Raw genomic sequence first — 25198 nt, 5'->3', positions numbered from 1 at the left:
CGAACGTGTTGGCCACTTTGGTTGTCACAAACTATTTGACGCTGACTGTACTACATCAACGACAAAATTGTTATTCTATGAGCTCTAAACTTTATTCTGGAGTATTTCAAAAGAATAGACCGCGAAACAATATTTATTTTTCGAATCCACGACTTAAACCCACGAGTAGTTCGAAGAATAAATAAAGGTAGCGACGGGTCTATTGTTTGGCTTCAGAATTTCAGACATTGTTGCGGAATGGAAATGTTTTGTGAAACATTATCCTTTAAATGCATTCTCTTCGTAATTCAAAACAAACACTGAATATTTGTTATTGTAAAATTATATTACAGACGTTTTAAAACTAATCCGTTTGCAGAATTAACTTAAATACGCTAACGGTGCGCTCTGTCTATTAACTTCAAAATTGTGTTATGTGAAGACATTAGTCAAAATTGTTTAAAGATATTTAACCCTTAATTACGCGCATAAAGAATCTTACATAACTGCTCGCATGGGGTCACAGATGACCCCAAATTGTATGAGTAGTTTTTAATACATACTGAAATTTTATAAGTTCATTTAGAACTATATTATTATAAAAATGCTTTATTTATCATTTAATGTCTATAGGTAATAACATGAATTTCTCACTAATTATACAAAAACAAGCTAAATTAAAATAATTGTCAATAATTAACAATTTGTACTTAGGTATACTGAGATCATAGGTAATATTAGTATTTTTTAGGAACTCTCGGAATCATTCTTGTTACACTGTTGACAGTATATTTCAGAGTGATCATTGCACACAAATCTTGTACATTTCTTGCATTTTCGATTCACTTGATTGTGCGGAGGATTGCTCGATCTCATTAGCGCTATCATGATCACTTTTTGTTATTTCATCTAACTCTGGTTCAGAACTCGACCCTCCAACTTCTTCTTCATCAGAAACATCTTCCAACCATTGCACAATTTGCTATTTTTTCCTATCTCTACTAACTCTGAAAAAAAAAAGACAAAGTAGTAGTAAAACTGAATTTATCAATATTTTTATTGTTTAGAGCTGTAAAAACACATTTATAACAAACATTTATTAACTGAATATACAATAACACAAATATTATTCATAATACACAAAATAAATACATAAAACAAAAAACTTACCTCTTCCAAAAAAGTTACGTAATTACTCGCATGGGGTCACCACTCAAGAGCGCAGCGACGCATCCTTCCACTCCCGTGAATTAGTCGCTATCAAAATACAAACTAAGACGTGTTTTATGAAGCTACTGGGGGCGCGGAGAAAATCGGGCCGCGCCAAGTGCTTCATTTTTGAATCCGAAAATGCTTTGACCCCATGCGACTAATTAAGGGTTAATTTTAGAGTCCTAGTACCTATTAAGTATAATGCGTACTGCAATATTGGAAGATAGTCAATCCACAAAATGATAAAGGAAGGGTCGACTTCTTTAACAATTATGATAAATGTAAATTAATCATCAATACCTACCAACTGAAAGAAAAGAAAGAAAGAAACATTTAGTACGAATATCATTTAGTTAAGGACAAAGAAAGTATACGGAATAAAAGGCAGAAATAGCACATAAATATTACAAGGAAATATAAAGTGAACTGAGCAGTGCTTGCTACCCTGTCGCAACATCGATGCCCATCGCAATGGGACTCCACTCAGCATATTTATGCCGTGGCCCACGGTGGGAAAAGCCACGATGCTGGTTTTCAGTGTGCCCCATTGCGTTCCACTATCATCTTCCATTGTACCTACTTGTATAAAAGAAAGGAAACTTTTAGATAATGAGACTTGTCTAGATGAAAAAAAAAACAAGAAAAGAAGCCTCTATTCTATGCATATTACTCATATTTTATTCCATTCTCCACCAGCCAGTTTTCCATAAGAAAAACTTGCCCGTGGTCATCGAAGCGGCAAACAAAGACAAGCGTTCCGCGTTTTATTTCAGCGAGGAACCCTAAAAGCTCTAAAGGATTTGCCACACTGGATGCCCGGATAGGAAAAATATGATGATAGATCATATCTTATCACCAAGTAGTGATATTAAAGTCGTATACATAAGTAACGCTTTTCCAATGATACACATTTCTACTAAAGTAATATCATTCATTTCAGCCAAATGACGTCCACTGCTGGACAAAGGCCTCCCCCAAAGCTTTCCATAATGAACGGTCCAGCGCTGCCCGCATCCAGGTTCTTTCCGCGACCTTTACCAGATCGTTTTCTGTCCCAACGGCCATCGTCTCTGCGAGCTATGTTCCCCGTACCACTTGACTAAAGTAAAATATCTTATGACTTTTTATATCATCGATAATACAGATTAGTTGTGTGTCGTTTTGCTAGCTGCGTGCTGCGGTCAGGTCAAAATGAACGCAGCCGCATCATGTATGAACACATTGTCGGTCTCTAATATACATTTTGTATTGATGCAATCTGACCGTGCGGGCACAAGTAAAGAACGCAAACCGCACTGCTGACAGATTGCCTTGACACGATCGTTGACAGATTGTCTTTTTTTGCGTTAAGCGGCTATTCTGGTTCTATGAAGTTCCGGTATCACTACGACCGGTACCGATCTATTGTGATCGCTACTATTTTCCTTGCAGTTCGCCTCCGAGTCCTGCATCCATTGGGTAGTGCAGTATCTTTTGGGGGGCGATATGTTTTACATCTTGTGGGCTTAGGATGTGTTTGCCCAGGTGTAAGCTCCGCTTGCGCATCAAAGATCCGCAGTGCGTGAGAATATGTAGTGGCGTTTCATCTGCCTCGTGGCATCTTGATAGATTGTCTTGCCCGGGCCACTGATCGTTGCCCTGACCAACAATGCTGTCCATGCGGGCTGCGTTCACTTTGACTTGACTGCAGAACGCATCCAGTGTGGCAAATCCTTAAAAGCTCTAAAGCTAGCGCACACAATACAGCGGAAACCTCACCGTCAGTCCCTCTCCTCTTATTTGCGTTTTCATAACGTACTGCGACTATACGTTGGGTACAATGTCACAATTTCTGCTCAAATGAAACTACACGGGGATTTGTTTCGAGCGTTTAAGAGCCGGTCAAACTTTTTTATAAACCATTGGTACATTGTTTGCAACTCTCGCTTGGGTTTTGTTCGTAAAAACATGTCAAGTCTAGCTTAAAAGCTCGGGAGTTTCCAATGCCTCAATAAAAAGAAGAACACTTCCATCCTGTACTTTGAAACAAAACAAGTTTTCAACTTTTTGCTTGATTAGAAAAAACCTAGGCAGATACCAAAGCATTAGTGTAAACTAATTACTGATTACATTATAAAATTATAAACTAACTTATGCCCGCGGCTCCGTTCTGTTTCAGAACAATACCTAAGCTTTCCTCATGAATTTCTATTCTTTATGTTGTGTACATACGTGTGATCAATTTAGGATACATTACACAATAGAAATTAAATAAAGTCCCGGTCCGGTCCCACACCAATTTAGTTCTCGTGTGTTTCCAAACCAAGGCTAGACGTTATCATATTTGAAATATCTTACTAAAACGCGAGTATTTTAATAATTCCACTGTTTTATTTTACGAACTTGAGATGGTTTGTAATGTGGTTAGATGTTACAATGTCAGTCTGCTTGTATTTTGTATTAAATTTATAATAATAATAATAATAATAAATCATTCTTTATTCAAGTTACTAGGACTCAGTTTGTTAATAACAATTGCACTTAAAAACTATGTTAGTTGAGTTGAAACAGATGTAAAATTGAATTTAGATTTAGATTTAGAATTGAAATAAGTATTATAATAAATTATACTCATTTCAATTCCAAATCCACAAGTGTGAGGTTATGCATACATGAGTCATCTCCGCTTCACTCCATAGGCTGTGTCACAGCAATGCCTCACGTACACACAATCCAACCTGCTTGCAATCATGGTCAGGATGCTGTTGCCACTACTCCGGACCCTGCGCACCAGGGATGCACATTTTTTGCGCATTGTGGTAAAAAAGCAGTTGACCCGTGCCTCTGCAAACATCCCTGACGCACTACAGAAGCGGGGCAGTCCCAACAGCACCCTGAATGCATTATTGTACTGCACCCTTAGGGCATTGAAGGTTTTTTGAGTGTATCTAACCCACAGGCTACACGTGTAGAAGGAGGTGCAATATGCTCTAAAAAGAGCAATCTTGACATCCGCTGTACAGCGCGCAAACCTGCGAGCCAGCATGTTCGCTCTCACCGACAATGCCCGCCGTTCTCTTTCTATATCCTCATCATCCTTGAGGCCAGGGGTCAATACGTGACCAAGATATTTAAATTTATGCACTCTCTTCAGTTCAGAGTTATTAAGGAAGACCGGTGGTAATACATCGTGACGTCTACCCCTGGCCTCAAAGACCATGAGTTGGCTCTTTAAAACATTATAAAGTAGACCATGGGTCCCCGCATACTCCTCACATTTGGCCACCAATTTTCTCAGACCACACACAGACGCGCTCAGCAGCACCATATCATCCGCGTAGCTTAAGTTATTGACGCAAACTCCATCTATATGACAGCCGATTCTGGTGCTGCTGAGCTCGCCTATGAGGTCATCCCGCGGTCGTCACCAGTTTGGTTTTGAATTGGAGCGGTTTTACTTATACCCTCGAGATTTTTTATGTTTATGCTTCTATATTGAAGACAGTTTTCGTTGCTTATAATCTCGTCACAAGTCTTGTTTTCATAACTTTGCAATAATGACTCGTCCAGATGCGAAAGCCCCATAGGGCCACTGTTACAATACGCACCTCTCTTCATGTTAACTTTAACAGCAGAAAAAGGCGGCGAGCGTTCTTTGACTTTAAGAAATTCGTTCTTAAAATCCTCAAATTGATTTATAGTCACACATGATGATTTTAAAGTCTCGATCTCTGTTTGTACCCGTACTAAATCCTTGAGGAGTTTTGAAACATCCAGGTGATCGAACGTAATTGGAGGCAGTTTCTCCAAATCACGGGCCACAAATATCGGTAGCACATCCTGATCAGTAGCTTTAAAAAAGCTTATAATATCATACAGCTCACGGTTCTCCTTTCCTTTTCCTTTACGTATTTTTCGCTTGAGTTCGGATGGTACAGCTTGAAACAACAATATGTTGGAATTTTCGATCTGCTCAGTAGTAAAAAACGATGAACATATTTTCACAAGGCTTTCTTCGTCCGATATTGATATTTTGTTTTGTATGTAGGACAATAATTCGTCAATGACAATATTACAACTGTTGCATTTCACACACGACATTTTTACTTTTACACGGATCCCCGAGTGGCGATTTATGCAGTTTCACCAAATGTGTAATACTTTTTATGAGCTTTTGAAAACGTTGTCTCTAGATAAAGTTTGTATAAAAACAGCTATGTCAATGACTTGTCAAGTACATTTTTAACTCAACTGACTCAAATTATTTTCTCCATAAATATAAAAAAAAAGTCCACTTACAAGGTAGACCGACGACATCGTAAAGGTAGCAGGGAAGTGCTGGACGCAGGCCGCTATCAATAGATCAACGTGGAAAGCATTGGGGAGGCCTATGTTCAGCAGTGGACGTCCTATGGCTGAAATGATGATGATGATGATGATCTAAAAAAAAATTAGGCGACCTCGACCTACTTTATTTATTATTCTAAACATCAAGCTAACAGAATACAATAATACGAGTACAACATAATAATTTATGTTAAAACTTTTAAAACCATATAAATTATTTCAGCATTGAAATCATTTCCTACATTTCCCACTAATGGGCAAGTTTGTGTAAAAATGTCCCCGCTGCAGCGCCAAAAGACCGCCTCCTTTATATTTCAGACGCGCCGTCGGGAGCGAACGTTCGCGGAGTAATGCGAATCTCTTGAAAAGGAGCTCGGGACATCTGTGGTGGGGACACACGGCCGGTAAGAATAGGCAACAAGACAGTGATATTTTTTTAAGTTTGTTGTTAACGATTCTGTCACTTTCAAGTTTTAGCTTAAAACTCATGGTGGACTCTCCCGGCAGCATATTCCTAAAGGCTCACGATTCTATTGTTTTTCTTTAATCTCGTGGAGCTCGTGGACCCGTTGGGAATCAACTTATTAACTTTTTTTTTAAAACAATACGGAATGCCGTACACTAAGTATGCATTCTAATTGCATAATAAAATAATTGGGATTGTTACAACCTTTTTATGTGGTAAGGAAATGATAAATCATTACCTACACAAGGATGTAGAAAAAGTAGCAAAAATGAAAAAGAAAATGCAACTTTAAAGGAAAAAGACAATGAATACCGAAGGCAAGGATATTGAAGCACACAGTCTATAAATATTTCATGAAAGCAAAAAACAAGGGTTTCGGTTTCTTTGTGTTTATGATATTTGATTACTCACATATCAAGTGCTTACGCACTGGTTATTGTTTTATTAATTACTTTATATTCTTAATTTCGGTTAGGTATGTAGGTCTATTTTTACTCGTTATGTCTATTAAATCAATATAAAAGAATTTCTACACTTTCCATCCTACTCTACTGTGTGTGACGTCTATCTGAGACGGGTCCCAGGACGTTGGGTTTGCTTTAATATAATTAGCTCAACTAACTCAAGAAGCGAGTTTAAATTATGTATGCCTACAATTATTAGTCCTGTCTCGTCGCTACATTGTCTCCTGCATTTTGGAGTATAAATGGTTTTAATTTCGGAGATATCTCTGGAGAAGACGGGAATGTCTCAGGGCTATCTTTTGAATTAGTTATGACTTGTCATATTGCATAAAGAATAGAGAAAAACGGGTCTCTACGCGACATTTTTTATTATATGAGTTATGTATAATGTACTTACAGCTTTAATATTATAAATAACTTAAAAAAATCGAACTGCCTAAGGCGGGAATCGAATCCGCTGCCTTTCGCTTGCCGTGCGACTGGTCTTCCATCTGAACTACGACTTATTACTTAGACACTGGATGAACCAGTCGAAATTTTCAAGTGTAATAAGCTGTCTTAACGTTTAGGCTGCTATGCTACAGCCGTGGTCACAAGCAGACCCGTGTTTCTCTATTTTAATTGAAATGAAATGCAAAAGTTTGAAATCTTGCATAAATAATGTTGAGTTGGACATGAAACTTGGCGGTTGATTATGTTATACGACATAACTAAATGGCACAGTGATTCGGTGAATTAAGTGATGGGTATCAAGTTCGATTCCAAGACGAATCCAATAGCAAAAAAAAGGGGACACCACCCGATCAAATAAAATATTTTCAATGGAAAACTCTTAATGAATATTGTAGTAACCAATATCATTATCATTTGGTCTATTTTATTTCTTAGTTAAAGCACAGAAGCACGATTTATAATTTCTTTATGACAACCCCGTAACTTGATTTGTCTTTGAATTTGCCTCTAAATTGAAGGTCCCATTACAAAAACGATATTTACGAAGTTAAATCCAAACGATTGATTGTATTTGATTAATCAATTCGTTTGTTGTTTGAAAGCTCTGATCAAAAGCTCAGTTCGTTTGACTTTCGGAATAACGCTTTTGTTTTAATTAGTCCAATTTCGTGAATCGTGGATACACTTTAGGAATGATAGTTGTCTAATTAAGCATTCTTGAATGATATTAGTTTAGTAATTACTCGTTAGTTCATTTCAGCCGAAAGACGTCCACTGGTGGACAAAGCCCTCCCCCAAGGTTTTCCACAAAGACCGGTCCTGCGCCGCTAGCATCCAGGCACCTCCCGCGACCCTCACCAGATCGTCGGTCCACCTAGTAGGAGACCTGCCCACGCTACGTCTTCCGGCTCATGGTCGCCACTCAAGAACTTTCCTGCCCCAGCGGCCATCAGCTCTACGAGCTATGAGCCCCGCCCACTGCCACTTGATTTTAGCGATTCTGCGGGCTAACTACTCGTACTTAACTGAATATCTACTTATATATTTTTATGCGTAAGTACCTGCTTATGTCTAACGTTTAACTCAGTCAGTGCCAAATGACGTCCACTGCTGGACAAAGGCTTCCTCCAAGGTTTTCCACAATGCACGGTCCTGCGCTGCCCGCATATAGGCTCTTCCCGCGACCTTTACCAGATCGTCGGTCCACCTAGTAGGAGGCCTGCCCACGCTACGTCTACCAGCCCGTGGTCGCCACTCGAGAACTTTTCTGCCCCAACGGCCAACGTCTCTACGAGCTATGTGCCCCGCCCACTGCCACTTGATTTTAGCAATTCTGCGAGCTATGTCGGTCACTTTGGTTCTTCTGCGGATCTCCTCATTTCTGATTCGATCACGCAGGGAAACTCCAAGCATGGCCCGCTCCATCGCCCTTTGGGTGACCTTGAGCCTTCTTATGAGGCCCATAGTAAGCGACCACGTTTCAGATCCATATACTATCACTGGCAACACACACTACTCGAAGACTTTTGTCTTGAGACATTGCGGTATTTCGGATGTGAGTATATCGCGTAGCTTCCCGAATCAAAGCGAGCATACGTTTATATAAAGGAGATCTGAAGTCTCGCTAACGTTTGACGTTACGAAAACACCCTCGCATGCCGCTCCCATACCTCAGGTACTTAGTTTAGCACTAGACCAATAGCAGGTATCGTCTGTCAGGAGAAATGTATCAACAATTTTTTCCGGTAAAAAGGCAACTTAGGCCCAGTTTTTTGATCCGTAGGTAAAATAACCAATAGTCAAATTTGACAGATGTCAATTGACAAGTAGTTAATTAACAGGAAAAAATGTTTTTCGAACAATGGTTAGCTTGACTTTTAGTACCCACATTTTTTAACTATTTGTCTTACATTTTGTTAATATTTAACCATTAGTAGCAAAATTTCACTATTTGTTATTTTAACTATTAATCAAAAAATGGGCCTTAGTAATACCAAAGTACATATTATTTTTATACAATTCATCAAGGTCTAAACGTCTCTAACAAGAGTTTTTCTCAGAAACACTCAATGGCTACGCTTATTATATAGTATGACACAAAGAAGTTAGAAGACACAAAGCCAAATGTGTCACGTAAGTCTGAAGAAATATTCGAGTATCCAATAAAAAGGCTTGATAATGAGCGTACCTGTTTAAATTACAACCATTCTTATCTATTTAATAGTAAAAAAACTAAAACCCAACTACGACAAAAAACGACGCTGAAAAAGTATAAAACAAGATTTTCAGAATACTGAACTGAACAAAGTTGCTAATGTAGTTGCTAGTAATTTTCATGTTTGGAAAACCGCAGTCACACGTTGTCAAAGTGCTACGGTAGGTAGGTATATGTAACGTGTGACTACGCCTACGCCGTGTGAACGAAGTGGAATAAAGCAATTTCAACTGGCCAATAGATTAGACTTAAGGACGAAGCACACTTATCTGCCCGGAAACGGATCGTGACCGTTTCAACTCGAGGCGGTTAGTATTCCTTGTATGAAATACCGCAAAGCACACTTATCCGCACCGTAACATGAACGCCTGGCCTCGCGGCGAAAGACGATTCGGTGTTGATCCCTTTGCGGGTTGATAAGTGTGCTATGACCTTTAGGAAGCGCCAGTCTGTTGCAAAGGTGTAAGACGAACTACTCCAGCTTGTGCATTTTTAATCTCGCGCTCGACGACGCTTCATTTGTCTGACTCAGCCTGAAGCCATCTTGAAAATTGGTTTGTGTGTTATGTACATTTGCGTGGAGGAAAAACTGCAAACAAATTGTTTTAAGAGGTAACACGCTCCAATTTGCACCAATATATAGGCTCAAACGTGAGATAAAACAAAGTCATGACTCGAAAACTCCATCATAGATCTATTAGGATACAATGCTTTCATCATCATCATTTCAGCCATAGGACGTCCACTGTTGAATATGAGCTTCCTCTAATGATTTCCACAATGACCGGTTGGTAGCGGCCTGCATCCAGCGCGCAATGCTTTATTATTATTATTATTTTTTGATAATATTTAAATCAAGATTAAAGTTAAGGGAAATAATAATAGAGGGCTAGACGTACTAATACAAAAGATATTGGAGGCAATGTGTCGTGCACGCGATGCTAGATCCAATGTGTATTACATACAGTAGTATAAAAATAGCCAAGGGGCCAAGGTTGGACTTAAAACATTATAACTACTATACTGTGAGGACGTGACGTGAGTACATTATGTTACTCATATAAAAATGTCGCGTTGAGACCTGTGTTTCCCTATTAAGTTAAGATCTCTTGTTGTGTTATTGCACTTATTTCTTTCAATGTTCGGACAATAAGCACATCAAGCTGTTGTATCTTATGCAATTTTGTAATATGTATTCGTTCGTTTCAGCCAAATGACGTCCACTGCTGGACAAAGGCCTCCCCCAAGGTTTTCCACAATGAACGGTCCTGCGCTGCCCGCATCCAGGCTCTTCCCGCGACCTTTACCAGATCTCGTAGAGACGATGGCCGTTGGGGCAGGAAAGTTCTCGAGTGGCGACCACGGGCTGGAAGACGTAGCGTTGGCAGGCCTCCTACTAGGTGGACCGACGATCTGGTAAATATGTATTATTTTGCTCAAAATTGTATACGATGCTGACTGTACGAGTATAACGCCGTATGCACCTTCGAAGAAGTTTGTGGTACACTCGGCGACTATAAATCCTTCCACATTCAATAAGCTGGAACACGGATTTTTGCTTGAGCCTCGTTTGAAAGTACGTAGAATAAGTTGGCGGTTCGTTCGTTTCAGCAAATGACGTCCACTGCTGGTTGGTGGTACGAAAAACAAATTTGAAACCTTATCAGAAATATTAGGAGCAAAGGGCCAAGAAACTTTGGCTCAGTAGGTAAAATAAAGCTAAAAACATAAACTGTTTCTTTTGATTTTTAGTAGGTATAAGTCTTGAATCTGTTTTAAGTTCCAAAACTAATATTGCTTAGTTACCTATTAAATTTTTAGCGTTAAGAGTCGCATCTCAAACTATTTTAATATTGCTAACTAATATTGCTATTTTATAATCTCACATCTGAAAAAATTCAGAGGTCAATTCTATGAACGATATCGATACCTTGATCAAAACTGACCTAGGGTTCTGATCCGCAATAATTTAAGTAACTATGAGAATTATAAATAATAATAATATAAAAATACTTTATTTTTCACCAAAAACAAATACAATTTGTTAATTACAAATTAATTATTACATTTGTTGGCGCTATTTAGGTGAACTGGAGCCTAAACTAGGATAATCCTGTATTTCAGGACTCCAGGTATCTTACCCGCGGTACGGGTGTTGAAGTATTTAAGTATTTTATTGTAACGTAAGGATACAAATAATGAAAAATTAGCGAAAAACCAAAATCAAGAGTTCGTAACTAAATATTACTAACGTGTGTGTGTGCGTGTGTGTGTGTGCGTGTGTGTGTGTGTGTGTGTGTGCGTGTGTTGTGTTGTGTATGTTGTGTTGTGTGTGTGAGAGTGTGAAGGGGATGGAGATGAAGGATGTGCCTGAAGGTTATTTTGTGATGTTCGTGTTGAAATTAGTTTAAGACAGTCAAGAGTGATTCCGTCATGATATAATTTGAGTTTAGCAAATAATTTGTTATTATACGTTTGGCTTCAAATAAGGTTTTCGGGTAAAAATTCAGAATCAAGTATTTTTCCAAAATTACTAAACTAAAAATCACAAACAAAGGAACCATAAAAGCCTAAACGAGCCTCCACCGGCCACGGTCTTCCCTCGGGACAAGCGAACCCTCTTCCCGGTTACCAAAGTGCGCATATCATCTTCCCTACAAAGGTGTATGGGAATATGAAAAGGGTGACCGATAATAATTTTGACATGTCTTGGGTTACCTGGGAAGGGATAAAAGACGCACATGTAAGTACGGGATCAGAATACAAAGTGGCATAAATAGTGGGTGTATTTATAAATAGAATACCCATGTTTTGGGGGCTCTCTTTGTAAACAAACAATGAATGTGAACTATTCTAAGTTTTAGGCTGAGTTGCACCACCTAACTTTGACCGTAACTATAACGATAACTGGCGTATTTTGTATGGAGTTTGACAGATTTTTGACGTTTGTTAAAGTCAAAGTAAGATGGTGCCACCCAGCCTTAGTCGTTTACTTCAGTTTTACATACGTGACAGATGAGCGAGGTGAACAAAGTTTAAACTTTAAACAAAAACATATTAATTGTTTTACAAAATGGCAACGTTTCGTTCAAGATATATATCTTCAAATAAATACCTATATCTCTTCAAAGGAAAAAAGGAGATACGTTTTTGACAGTACGTCCAAATTGTAAAGTGTCTTGTCTAGTCGCTCACTTCATTTAGATGGGTACTACACTTTCTTGAAAAAAATTAATAAGATAAGTACCAGTAACATTTTCTATGTTACCCTTTTGCCAAAAATTTGTGACCTGCGAATTGTTTCCATTTAAACTTCATTGCTTCCACAAAACTGATATGAAAAACACAATAAAATGTTAACAAGTCCCATTTTAAAGCCCGAGGACAGCTAAACTGCATGTAAATATGCATGAATATGAACAGTAATGGAACACAAATAAAAACTATAATGCAATATCGTTGCTGCAACTAAAATAGATGTCAGCGAGCATCCGTGAACGCTGAACAATTCAAAGATGCCTCGAATATCCAAGACTGGATGAATGTTTCACCGAAGTTCTTAGAATGAAAGAGTTTTAGACTAAACGTGCAAGACGAAATCCCCGAGTGCTTATTTTATCAGTCAGATATGAAATAGATTTTATTATTAATCAAAGAAAGAACTAATTATAGATGACAAAGATAAAGACAAAGTGGAAACATCAAGTCAAACAAGATAAAATAAATTGAAAGTAATGAAACAGAAAACAGCTACAACAAAATTAATTTAACTATAATGTGTGTGTCCATGTCCAATGTCCAAGGACCTCACTAAGCAAAAGCCGTGTTCTGCGAAGTACAATATTATAAACTCTACTATTAAACGCTGAGTGAAGTGCACAAAAAAAAACTTTCAATTACATTTCTAAACAACATTTAAGTCTTGATATCAAGTGATGCTATAAAAGTGTAACCACAAAGTTCCTGCAAAGACACGCAAACACACCTCGCTCTTGCTCGCATTTTTCTGTTCCCCTGTTCAAATCAGTTCCTCACATTACGCTCCTGTGTAAATGCAGCCAGGTCGGCTTGCAGCGGAGTTGCAAAGTTGTATTGTTGCAAAGTCGGGGTAGAATCGCCGAGGGCCCGCCCTCCCGCCTCCGTATCGCATTTTCCAATTTCACAATCCATATTTTCCAAGTTTGCTTTCAAATAATACCCGCTATTGTTGGAAATATCTCTTTGATTCTTTATAAAAATGCGGGTCAGATTTGATATTGTATTGAATAATAAATAATAAGCAGACGAATCGCGAAATCCTCGGAAGCTTCATAAGAGATTTTCTCGGAAAAATTGAGGGTGCAGAACTTGAAGAACTTTGAAAGAGTGGCTGAAATAAGAATATTTTATCTCCAACCAACCAAATTTAATGCAAAAATGCTATGCACAGTTTGATATTTCCCAAAACTCAGGCCGAAATTATAAAAAGAAAATACATTAAGTTATTTTGTAAAATAAAATCTTATTTAATAAAGTCAGCCGTTTGGTGTAGTGGTTCAGAGCGGACTACTATGCCGAGAGGTCCCGGGTTCGATTCCCGGCCGGGCAGAAATTGAAATGATGAATTTTAATTTCTGTGACGGGTCTGGGTGTTACTATGTATAATATTTATGTATTTAAGAAAAAAGTATATAAGTAGTATATCCGTTAAGCTAGCACCCATAACACAAGCATTAAGTTGCTTACTTTGGGGCTAGCTGGCGCTGTGTGAAATTGTCCAAAGATTTATATTAAAAAAATGTATATTTTATAATTTAATCTTATTTAGTAAAACACACGCAATAGCAACTGCCCTGTGACCTGCTAGAAACATAATTTTTCCTTTCTCAATTTTAATTTCAGGCAACACTGAATGAAATTATTTCTTCATTTTAATCACAATGACGTGCGCCACTTTAAAACTTATGAGTAACAAAATTCGCATCATAATTAAATAAACTTCCACGTACTCCATCCCCGAGTGCTTTAAGTCTGGAAGTGTAATCTAACTGAAGTTCTGAAACACTACAACTACCCACAAGTCTGGGCATTGTGCAAGTTCGACAGATGTCTCGAACTGGCTCGTAACTCGCGCCGGGACGCCTAAAACGGGACGTCCCGAAGTAGTTTAGGAGCTAAATAATACACAAAGCATATCAACCGCAATATACCGTGCATCTTATGTAGTTTTGAATAGGTAGGTGTAATCTACTTTTTGCTTTCTGCTGTTGAATTTTGCTTTTGCTGATCTTATGAAGTCTTATGAACATCGAAGTCAATAGATGCGTTTTAGCTACAATATATTACAATTATAGCTGATTAAAGTGAACATGAAATCAAATCCCATGCCTTAAACTGTCAAAGCGCAATTGATCTGATTGAATGATGTCAGACTCCTTTACGACTTATTAAGCTTGACACTTGGGTTGCTGTGACCTTAAATAACAAATCGACGTGATACAGAATAGAAGAAGTGACATATTAGCTATGATCTACTATTACTTATCCTGTTTTATTATTTATTGAAAGTCACTATTCAGGCCGGGTCCTACGAAAGTGGTAAAATTAAACCATTATACTGTACTATGACTTTTAGCTCCAAGTCTATCTTCCTAAACACTACAGGAAAGTGCACCGACACCCTTTGTATCGCGTCTGAGTACAGACGACTGCGCATCAAGTAGCTCTTAATTTCTGAAAACACAGAAACTAATAAAAACTGCTAATTTTCAACCATTAATTGACACAAAGAAGTTTATTTTTATTTTTATTTTATTTTATTTCGTTTTATTCAGAAAACAAACAGCTTACAAGTACACAAATTGCATAGATACAATGCAAGTAGTTGGTCAAAGCCTATAGTTTTCACCTCTATTTAATGCAAGCTAACTCTACATTTACCCTACAATTCCTCGCAAGATGAAACTGTAACCCATCAGACACAGGGGAATTCAAAAACCCTATTTATCGACTATCTGTTGGACACTATGTTGGTATCCTCCCAGGAAAAGTGGGAACTGTCAAAACTTACAAGACACAAAAACTAAACTCGCGAAGATAATCCAGAGTACGTTAGTGGGGCACAAAGGGCCCAACTTGCGTAGTTAAAACTTTTGATGGCGTTTTTGGGGTCCTGTCCAACAACTATTCTCACTTTTAAACTCTTTTATCTGTCCATTGATATGTCAAACGTTGCTCAGGAACTTTCTGGTGGCAGCTTTGTTTAGTGGCAGTGTAGGTATTGGCATTTCGGAGAACAATAATGTATTTCTTTCAAGGTTACGAAGCAGGTTAATGTAATTAGGTATTCGCATGAAATTCACATAGTAAATAATGTAAATTACTTATTTATGAAGAATTTTCATTTTCATAAAATTAAGGGATGCCCTAACTCAAATAAATGCTATCTAAATAATTATATTTGCACAATAAAATCTTATTGAAGCTTATTATTTTTGTATAAGCCCTACAAATACGTTAGGATTTTGGCGAACATCCCAGCCCGGCTGGACTATTTAAATTAAAAATAGCTGGAAATGTGTGAAATATTTCCAACGGAAGCATAACTTCAGATAATAACATCCGTGGCCCAGTACTTACTGGGTTTACATCCCTTAAGTTATAATATATTTCATATCCATCTAAGGATCAAGCCATAATAAAGCTTAACTTGAGTTATGGAAGGTCACTCCACAATCTACTGGAGATAAAAGTTGTTATTATACTCATAAAACGCACTTATATCAGTGAGAAGTTCCAAGATTTATAGCGCTCTTAAACAAAACTTAAATAAGAACACGCTTAAAATGAATATAAATCGTTTAATCACTTTCACAATTTTGTCTTTAAAATTCTAGATATAACTGAAAAGTGTGTTTAAGATACCTGAGTTTAAAAGAAAAAGTAATAAAAAAAAATAATATGAACTTGTATTTAGAACCTAAAGTTTGAATGGATGTTAAAGACTTTTTAAGACATAATATATCAAGACTGAGATTAAAGAATTCTAATTACTTAGAATATTACAGGCATAAAGAATCTTAATTTTTGAAAAAAAAACCAGTTCACACTATTACTTCAATGTTTACACCATTGCGTTATTTGCGTTTCTTTCAAGAAACGTGTTTTGGTAAATTAGCATAGGTTTGCTTGTTACCTCATAAACTTTGTATTAACAATAAAGATATGTTTCTTCATTCAAGATAAAAATAAACTCCCGTATTTATTTTTTTCACCGGAAAACTTCAGGCGATTTCTACAACTCATCTGACAGTATTCTCTGGTGTTGCCAGTAATAAATTAACACTTCATATTCTCCCAGCATTTGAGGAGCCAATAAAGTAGCGTCCCCGGACGTTTGAGTCGCAGATTTGTGTTCGAGCGAGACAAATGGTTAGACTCACTCGCGCAAGCAAATTTTGAGGGGAGATGTGCTTCGCATCCAAATTGGCATCGTTTAACTTTATCTCAGATTAAAGTGGCTTGGGATTTTTTTAGATGACATCTTCGGAATGATAGGTTAAATTGGCAATTTTTGTAGAAGATACACTTTATGAATATTTTTGATATTACCGTATAGCCTATTATGACTCTGAAAGTATCAAACGATACGTATACTTAGAGAAATACTTTGCGCAAACAATTTTGACACAATTTGACCGCAATCACACCTGGTGTTATGTGAGGCAGTCTACAATGGTACATACCTGCCTAATATATGTCTGTTCTCTCTCGTCTTGAAGAAGAAAAAATATCAGCAGGTAGCGAATTTCAGTCTCTTGCTGTAAAATAGTTAAAAGTTCCCATAGTTAAAAAAATATTTAGTTTTGTATTACATTAAGCATTGTCACTGGCTTACGAGTATGCGAGAAAGGAATAAAATAATTATGTATTTCGTTCACTTTCAAATTCTTAGCTGATCCTTTTCTATTTCCCCTTATTTTCTTTTTCAGTTTCCTGCCTACCTTACTTGTGGTTGACGCACAAAACGTGCATGCCATAATAATTAGAAAAAAAACATTATTTTGAAATACAATAATAGTATAATATTGTGTTGTTTAAGATCACATTCCTAAATGGAAAGATAAAAAGTTTTCCCCAGTCCCCACAATTAAAAAGTCCCGTAAATTTTCCAAGCAGGTAACATCGAATTGCTTTTGCTTATCTCCCGAATTAAAAGTTAACGATCTCTATCCCTTGTCACGCTTAAATCGGCCCCGACGTCTAATTTGGGTAACAATAATTAGATTCGTGATTACAGGTTCTAATGAATTAAGTCTTAAAGTACCTAAATCAATTTAAAGCTAATAAAATAACTAAGTACTTTTTGAATCTATGGCCAGTGGCCACTGCCTGGTTGTGGAACGAAAGATTTAACCAGGGTTGCACCATCTTACTTTAATTATAACAAACGTCAAAAGCCTGTCAAACTCCATGCAAAAAACACCGTAGGTACACATAATTTTGACGGTTTGTTTCGTCTGCTTCTTGGTAAGAGATAAAAGCCTTTTTCTTTAAACCTAGACATTTCTCGTTGACAAATATATTGGGACTAGTTGAGATTGTATAACTTTTTAACGGTTGGAAAACCTCCAATGGCAGTTATCCCCCGAATTAAAAGTTAGCAATCTCTATCCCTTGTCACGCGTAAATCGGCCCAGACATCCAATTTGGCACGATACGTGGAGGAAAAAATTGAAAATAAATTGATCCCGCATCCCTGGCGTGACGCGCGCAATCGTTTAGAAGGAATGGAGTTACGCACGAACGTGGGTAGTTCCGGATTTATCACCTTAGATGGGACATGCAAAGGATTGTGAACATCGGTGTTTATGGGTCTATTGTGGGAATAGAGATTTTTTAAGTGTTTGTTGTGGGAAGAAAAAAGTTTAATAAGAAAGTAACCAACGTTCGGGAAAGATGTTACGCTCTTAAGTATTACCGCTAAACCAATTTTAAAAAGTTTTTGTATACATAGAAATGGGTAACCTAGGAGGAGGACACAGGCGTCTTTTGTAGGAAAAATAAAAGAGAAAGAAATACTAAGCAGGTGAAATATAGGACTCTAACCCAAAGCAGTCAAACCTTTCACATCCACATTTCTTTTCCCGTCTTTCCCTATTCTATATCTGTGGCTGTTTGAAAATATTCACCCCGTACAAAAGTGTCACATTTCGTTTCTTCGAAAAAATTAAGGGTAAATGAGGAATTTTGCGAGCGCAATATTAGGTTTGAAACGCGAGTGCTTTTCTGCTCTTTCTGGGTGTAATTTAATGGTCCTATAGCGTTTGGGAGGAGCGTGTATGACAATAAAAGTCAATTTGTTGGTGTTGAAAATAAAAAAGAGTTTTGTTGAAATTGAGACCTACTTTTTTACCAATTAATTTTGGGGACTGTTTCTCAATAAAGTTCAATACAATTTATGTTTATACTAGGTCCTACCTATGTAGAGTTAGAAATCAGGTATGTTCACTCAGTTCCAAACAGTTTCTGCATCTCAATCTACGTTTGTTTACAAAACATCAACATAGTGTGTGGTTGTATCACTGTTACTCCTAGTGCATAGCTCCGATTTCTCGAGCGTCAAAATTGCATGAAGTAATGATTGCTTTCAAAATTTTATAATTCCATTTGCCGCAGTGTAACTTTACAGCACCAAAAGAACTGTAAAAATTTAATTCAAACTTCCATATTTACGGCCATTAAAACCGAATCGGGGAAAAATGTGAAGCGATTGGCAACACTTGTGTGCCCGGGGCCGCGTGTAATGAGCAATTAGAAGTGTGTGCGGCCCTAACGCGCGGGATGGCGGGAAAATGAATGACACTGATTGGCCAATTTGAATTCGGAAGCTTTTCGACATGACATTACTTTTATTTTTTTGTAGCCAGCCAGTTTTATTTCAAATGATGAAAAAAAATAGTACGAAAGAATAACGACACATCAACAACATTCACTAGATTTGTGTTTTTTACACGAGTTGGGTAAACAACATTATCATTACCAAGTTTATGATATCTTATACCTAGGACATAAGTCCTCGATAACTGACTGATAGAGAACAACCACAAATGGAAATGTATTTAATTTCATACTACCATTAAAAGGGTATTCCCCTATCTATTTCTCAAAACAAAACGAAACCAAACTCAATTAAATACCCGGCGTAATAGCGGCGTAGTGGCGGTGGCAAATTAGTGCCACAACTAAATGCATAAATTAATTTAAACTTCGCATACGAGGTGAGGCCTTTGTTGGTAAACGCTCCAATACCGATACAGCTTGTTCCTGAACTTTCTAAGTGGATTATTATGTAAGATAACTTAAATTTACACGCGAAGTACCTAACCGCAAATGGGTTTTCCATTGAAGCTCAGCGGTCATTAAGAACCTTACATAAACATTTTTAAAAAAAACTCTGAGAAGAGACGATTTAGGTGTTTTTTTAATTAGTCAATGTCTTCAAAATGATTTTAGAAGGTAGGTAAGTATGAGCTACCCCTATTCTTCAGCAATGAGGGTTTTCGCGATTGAAAAATCCGCCAGATGGCGGGACGCGGACGAGGGGTCCGACCGCTGCGTGATTGGTGGATTTTGACATATCTGTCAATGTCATGTCAAAAATAACCAATCACGCAGCATCTGGACCCCGCGTCCACGTATCGCCATCTGGTGGATCCTTCAATCGCGAAAACCCTCATTGCAATGACTGCTGAATGTCAAGTCAAAGAATGAAGTCAAAGGGCAATATTTCCCGCTTTCTTCATACATTCACTGCTCTATACCTTTTTAGATTTTGTGTGTGGTGTAATAGTAATAAAATAAATAGAATAAACTTTTGCACAAAATAAAAATTTATTTGTGTCAAAAAGGACACCGCTCAGTATTATCTCGTCAACTAAGTGCATAACTGGGCACTGTTTGTTCAGCGGGTCATTTTTCATATTTTCTTCAAAAAAATAATAATCGCCATAACAAATGGCCAATAATTAAAAAAATATGGTGCTCATATTCGGAATTCCACGAAATAAAGCCGGCCGAAAACCGCGCGACATTTGACGAGCGGTCCGCGGCGACAACAAATTCAATCAACACGGTGACAACGCGCTTCATATTCCGCCGCCCCTTGGGGGCCTGTTTCATTACACCACAATTTCGCGCGTTGTAGAAATTGTACTCGTCACAGCACTCGATAGATGCGCTATGGTTTTGCATTCGCCGGCCAGCCGAATTTGAATCGTGTTTGTATTGGGAGACAGTTGGGTTTGGCATGGCAGGGGGATGGAAGCATACGGTGTTGCTTTTCAGGAATTTTGGGCTAAAAAATATACCATGTTCGTAGAGTCCGAGCATATTTGAGGAAAACTAACAAAGAAAGACATGTTGGCAAAAATATCATATTATGTACTTCTGTTCAAAACCTATTATGATGGTGTCGCACTTCATTGAAGCTAAGCTTTAATGTACACACACCGGCAGATTTAGAGGAACGGAAAAAAAAGCATCAATATCATCATTATTTTAGGAAAAAAATGCCTAATTATGACATTATTTTTTAATTTAATTCTAAATATGAAAAAAATAATTGCCAACAGTATATTTTTTTAATTATTTTGTTTAAATTACCCCATCAACAGTTTCGTTGAGTGTTTTGAATTGAATGAAGCTTTTGCTAATTTGGATTTCTTTTACGTGAAAGATGTTTTTTTCTGAGAATATTGTTGTGTAAGCATTCAGTTACTTATAAGGGTTTATTATGCCCAGCTTAGCACCGTCAGAAATCATTAAGGCAGATGAAATGAGAAGTAACGGCCATGCATACAAATCGGCTGCCGTAAGACGTCGTTGATCAGTATCGACCACCCATGGCAGTAACCAACGGTACAGATTGATCATTTCTGTCGTTAGGAGGAGGGTTCAAGTCAGAAAAAGGCGTACTTCGCGACGGGATGACCGTTTTTTACAACTTCGAGTTTTCAGAAAGTCGCGGTTACCTGCTGTTCAAGCCAGAAATAACCTTAAAGACACTCGAGGAGTAAGAGTGACTGAGCCCACAGTTCACAGGAGATTTACTGAAGTTGGTATAGGGTCGTGCATACCCGAGAAAGCTCCAACTTGTGACACAGCACCGAAAAAACATATTGAACTTTTCACGTGAATATCGTGATTGGGTCTTGAACGACTGGAGGCATGATCTCTTCACTTATGAGTGCAGAGTTCTCTTAAACCAGATCGATGGAAGATAGCGAATATGGAGACACAAAGAGAACGTAACATTTAGTCTTAATTTTGAAAATATCGTGGTTTATGGAGGTAGCTTAATTCTGGTGTGGGGAAGGATTTTTTTGGGAGCTCGCACGGAGTTAGTGGTGGGTGATGGAGGAAATACGACTTCTGAATGGTACACTAGGAACATTTTAGAAGAACATGATGTGCCATTTACTCCATTTATTGTGGACTCCTTTAGTTTAATTCACGATAATGTTCGTTTTCACAGTGCTCGCTCAGTACAGGCACATCTAAACCATTTGGATATACCCATGATGCAGTGGCTGGCAAGATCCCTAGACAAGAATCCTATAGAGCATGTCTTGGACTTTCTTAAAAGATGTGTTAAACTCAGAATACCACCGGTGGTGTTGAGAAACGCGTTACTAGAGGAATGGCAGACATTGCCCCAAAATACCCTTCATATCATTAACTGCAGCATGCTCAGATGAATGGAAACCATCATCAGAGCAAGAGGGGGAAATACCCATCATTAATTCATTCATTTGGATAGTGATAAGCTACCCTAATTTTTAATCTGGCCACAATTTCTAATTTTTGTTCAAAACTGAAAAATTGAAATTTCGTTTCGATGATTTTTTATTAAATAAAAACGACTAAATATTTAAAAAATATATGTTATTTTATTTTATTTTAATTATCTCTTTATTTTGTATAATAAATATTTCATAGATCAGTAGTAATTTTCCTTATTTTCATACTTTTTTTTGCGTTCCGCTAAATCTGCCGGTGTGTGTAGTAAGTTTTAAAAAAAAGTGTCATTGTTAAAAATCACCAAAACCAAAAAATTATAATGGATCTTGTCAAGAAAATATGAATGTTTCAGAAAAGTTTTTATTTCTTTGACAGCCATGATTTCGATCGCTCAACACATATTGTAGAATTTTTGTGATTTTGTGACGCCAAAATCCATAATAGACAAATCCGTGTGCGTCTCATACTCGCCTTTGTCAATAATGATTGACTGACAGACTAAAGTGAAATCAAAAGATTCGAAGGTTTATGAAAGACGTTCAAAGGTGGATTCTTCGAAATCATTCCTTTGAAGGCTTTTAGGGTGTCTGAAATTCACGTAGACTAAGTCACAGGCTTGACGTGTAAAGGATTTGCCACACTGTATGCGTTCTGCGGTCTGCGGTCAGGTCAAATTGAACGCATCTGGGGGCACGGTAGTGCCCCCACCAAGTCGAGCACAGCATGAAAACACGTGTAAATTAAATTATTTAGTGCGATGGCCAAGTCAATATATTTATGTAAAACTTTAAAGATTTCCTGGCCTGGACTTGGTATTACATGGATCTCACAACTTTTTACCGTAGAACAACTGAGTTGCGAGACTTGGTTTTTTTGACAAGTATTGTTTTTGATGGGATCATGTATTCACAACATTGTCGGTCACTGCAATATATCAGCGGTCCGGGCAAGACTTTGTCAGCGGTCGTGACAAGGCAATATGTCGACGGTGCGGTTTGCGTTCTTTGCTCGTGCCCGAACGGTCAGATCGCATCGATACAAAATGTATAGAGACCGACAATGTTGTTCATCATCATCATAATCATCATTTTAGCCACAGGACGTCCACTGCTGAACATAAGCCTCCCCCAATGACTTTACATCGCAATTGCGATTGCATCCAGCACCTTCCTGCTACCTTTATCAGGTCGTCGCTCCACCTTGTGGGATGTTGTTCATACATGATGCGATCTGCGTTCACTCTGACCTGACCGCACACCGCATCCAGTGTAGCAATTCCTTGAAGGTCGTTATTATTCAGGCCGTACCAACCAAGCCCGTCATAAGAACTCGGGAACAAGACAAAAGAAATAGCGCGTGACGGGAATACCGCCATTGATTGTCCAAATCAGGTGTATTCTTCACAATCACCGGGTCTTGCTTAGCATGTCATTTACATCGGCCATTTGCGTGCCGTTGTGTGAATCCTCGTGTAAAACGAAATACTACACTATCCCCCTTACTAATAAAACTTACACGCTCGTTGAACAGTGTTTTAAAGTGACGTTTAGCATGGAAATGTAATTTTAAAACAGTGTAAGGGGGTATAAGTCTTACTCATAACTCAATCATGCCCGTATTCACAAACATGACTATGAAGACTCACAGTGCGCATGGTGACACATGAACCAATCACAGAGCTCTATTCAACGCTGTGCGTTCGATTTGCTGCTTCACTTAAGCAATCATCGTTTGTGAATACGGCCGTCAGTGTCTGAGGTATGGGAGCGGCACGGGAGCACGGTAATACTATCTATACAGTATTCCAACTCGGCCATATTTTTGAAAAAAATGTCAACAGCCGCGCGGTACGTCACCGTATGACAACATGCGATAGGGCTGCTTACCTACAGTACCCATTCTAATAAAATGACATCTGTCTACTTAGAATTTCTATCTAGTTTTGTGATTGTAATTTTTTTTATTCAGACAAACAAAATACTTTGTGAATGGAATAGGATAAAAATGTGTGTTGTATGTGATTAGTAGATTTAATTTAAAAAATATACTAAAATAATTTTGAATCTACTAATCATAATGAGTACTTAATGACCTGTTACTTTAATTTCAGGCGGGCGAAATCGTTGGCAAAAGCTGGTTTTATACAATATAGTATAATTTTCATTTCAAATCAAACTGACTGAAAATTACAATTTCTGACAGTTAATGACTAGTTTTTGACAAAGATCGTAAATGACGGTCAGTCAAAATCACCTTAGTCATTTTCAACACTAGGCCATCGCCGTCCGTTCGGCAAATTCGCGACACCCCTAACTTTTGGATTTCGACCACGTCCCGAGATTTAAAAATTCGAAGGAAAGCTCGCGTTTCGTCGGTTTATATGAAGTTACAATACTGTATGATATTATTACCGTGACGGGAGGGTGTTTTTTGTTACATCAAATGTCAGCGAGACTACAGATTTGTATGCTCTGTCACGTCACGTCTTATGTCAAAATCGTATTCGTACCTCAGGCACTGACGGATTTAAGCGCTAAACCTGTAGTAGTACGCGTCAATAGACCGATTTTATAGCATAGTAGAACAAAAAATGTTCAGTCACAGATCAGCTTTTTCCAATTTCAGTAAAAATCAGGCCATTCATACAAATATGGACAGTATGGTACCAAAATTATTTCAGTCCACGACCTTACACGACACATACTTTTTATATTTTATTGGTAGCCTTAGAAAAAGCCTATTTTGGGTTGGAGTATAGGAAACGGGGCGCTATGGGGCACGAGACTTAGAAAATTTTCGACGGCTGAGAATATAGCCGAATTTTCGAAGGCATTTTGTATGGAGCCGAGACTTGTAAAATTTTCGAAAATTTACTTAGGAAAAAATGTCTCACACTTGACCGTTTTCTGAGGTCGGAATATTATGGGCCTGGGTGCCGGACGGGGTTTTTAAGGGGGTTCAAAATTTCATTATTTTTTCGATCTTCTGCAATATTATTACGTTATAAAATATGCAATGCTGATGCGTGCAGTCGCAATACGTAAACAATTTTAATTATTGTAAAAACATACCTGCACTATTCCAATGCGCCAACTCCAACACCACAGCTTCAAACTGAAGTTAATAAACACAACACTTAACACTCACAAAAACCACAAACTTCACATTTAATAGTATTTTACAGAATTTTAATTTAATTTTATAACCACAACAACGACACTTGACATGACACTGACAGATTATATCACATGAGACAAAATTGCGTCACAAATGAACGTTGCATTCAAGTTTAATACTTTAAAA

At 37.8% G+C, this 25198-nt stretch overlaps 2 protein-coding genes across 2 annotated transcripts; both read right to left on the bottom strand.

The window, feature by feature from the left end:
- Positions 1-3847: 3847 nt before the first annotated feature.
- Positions 3848-4498, bottom strand: LOC114361970 (uncharacterized). The gene has a single exon (XM_028317203.1). The coding sequence runs from the start codon at positions 4496-4498 to the stop codon at positions 3848-3850; it is 651 nt and encodes a 216-aa protein (XP_028173004.1).
- A 74-nt stretch (positions 4499-4572) lies between these two features.
- LOC114361969 (uncharacterized) lies at positions 4573-5277 on the bottom strand. Its single transcript, XM_028317202.1, has one exon. It carries the CDS (start codon positions 5269-5271, stop codon positions 4573-4575), a length of 699 nt encoding a protein of 232 aa, XP_028173003.1. The 5' UTR covers positions 5272-5277.
- Positions 5278-25198: the final 19921 nt, after the last annotated feature.

The sequence above is a fragment of the Ostrinia furnacalis genome, unplaced genomic scaffold (genome assembly GCF_004193835.3).
Source record: "Ostrinia furnacalis isolate ACB-3 unplaced genomic scaffold, ASM419383v2 OfSCF6076, whole genome shotgun sequence".
NCBI classification, from domain to species: domain Eukaryota; kingdom Metazoa; phylum Arthropoda; class Insecta; order Lepidoptera; family Crambidae; genus Ostrinia; species Ostrinia furnacalis.
This window is presented reverse-complemented; position numbering and strand designations above follow the sequence as displayed.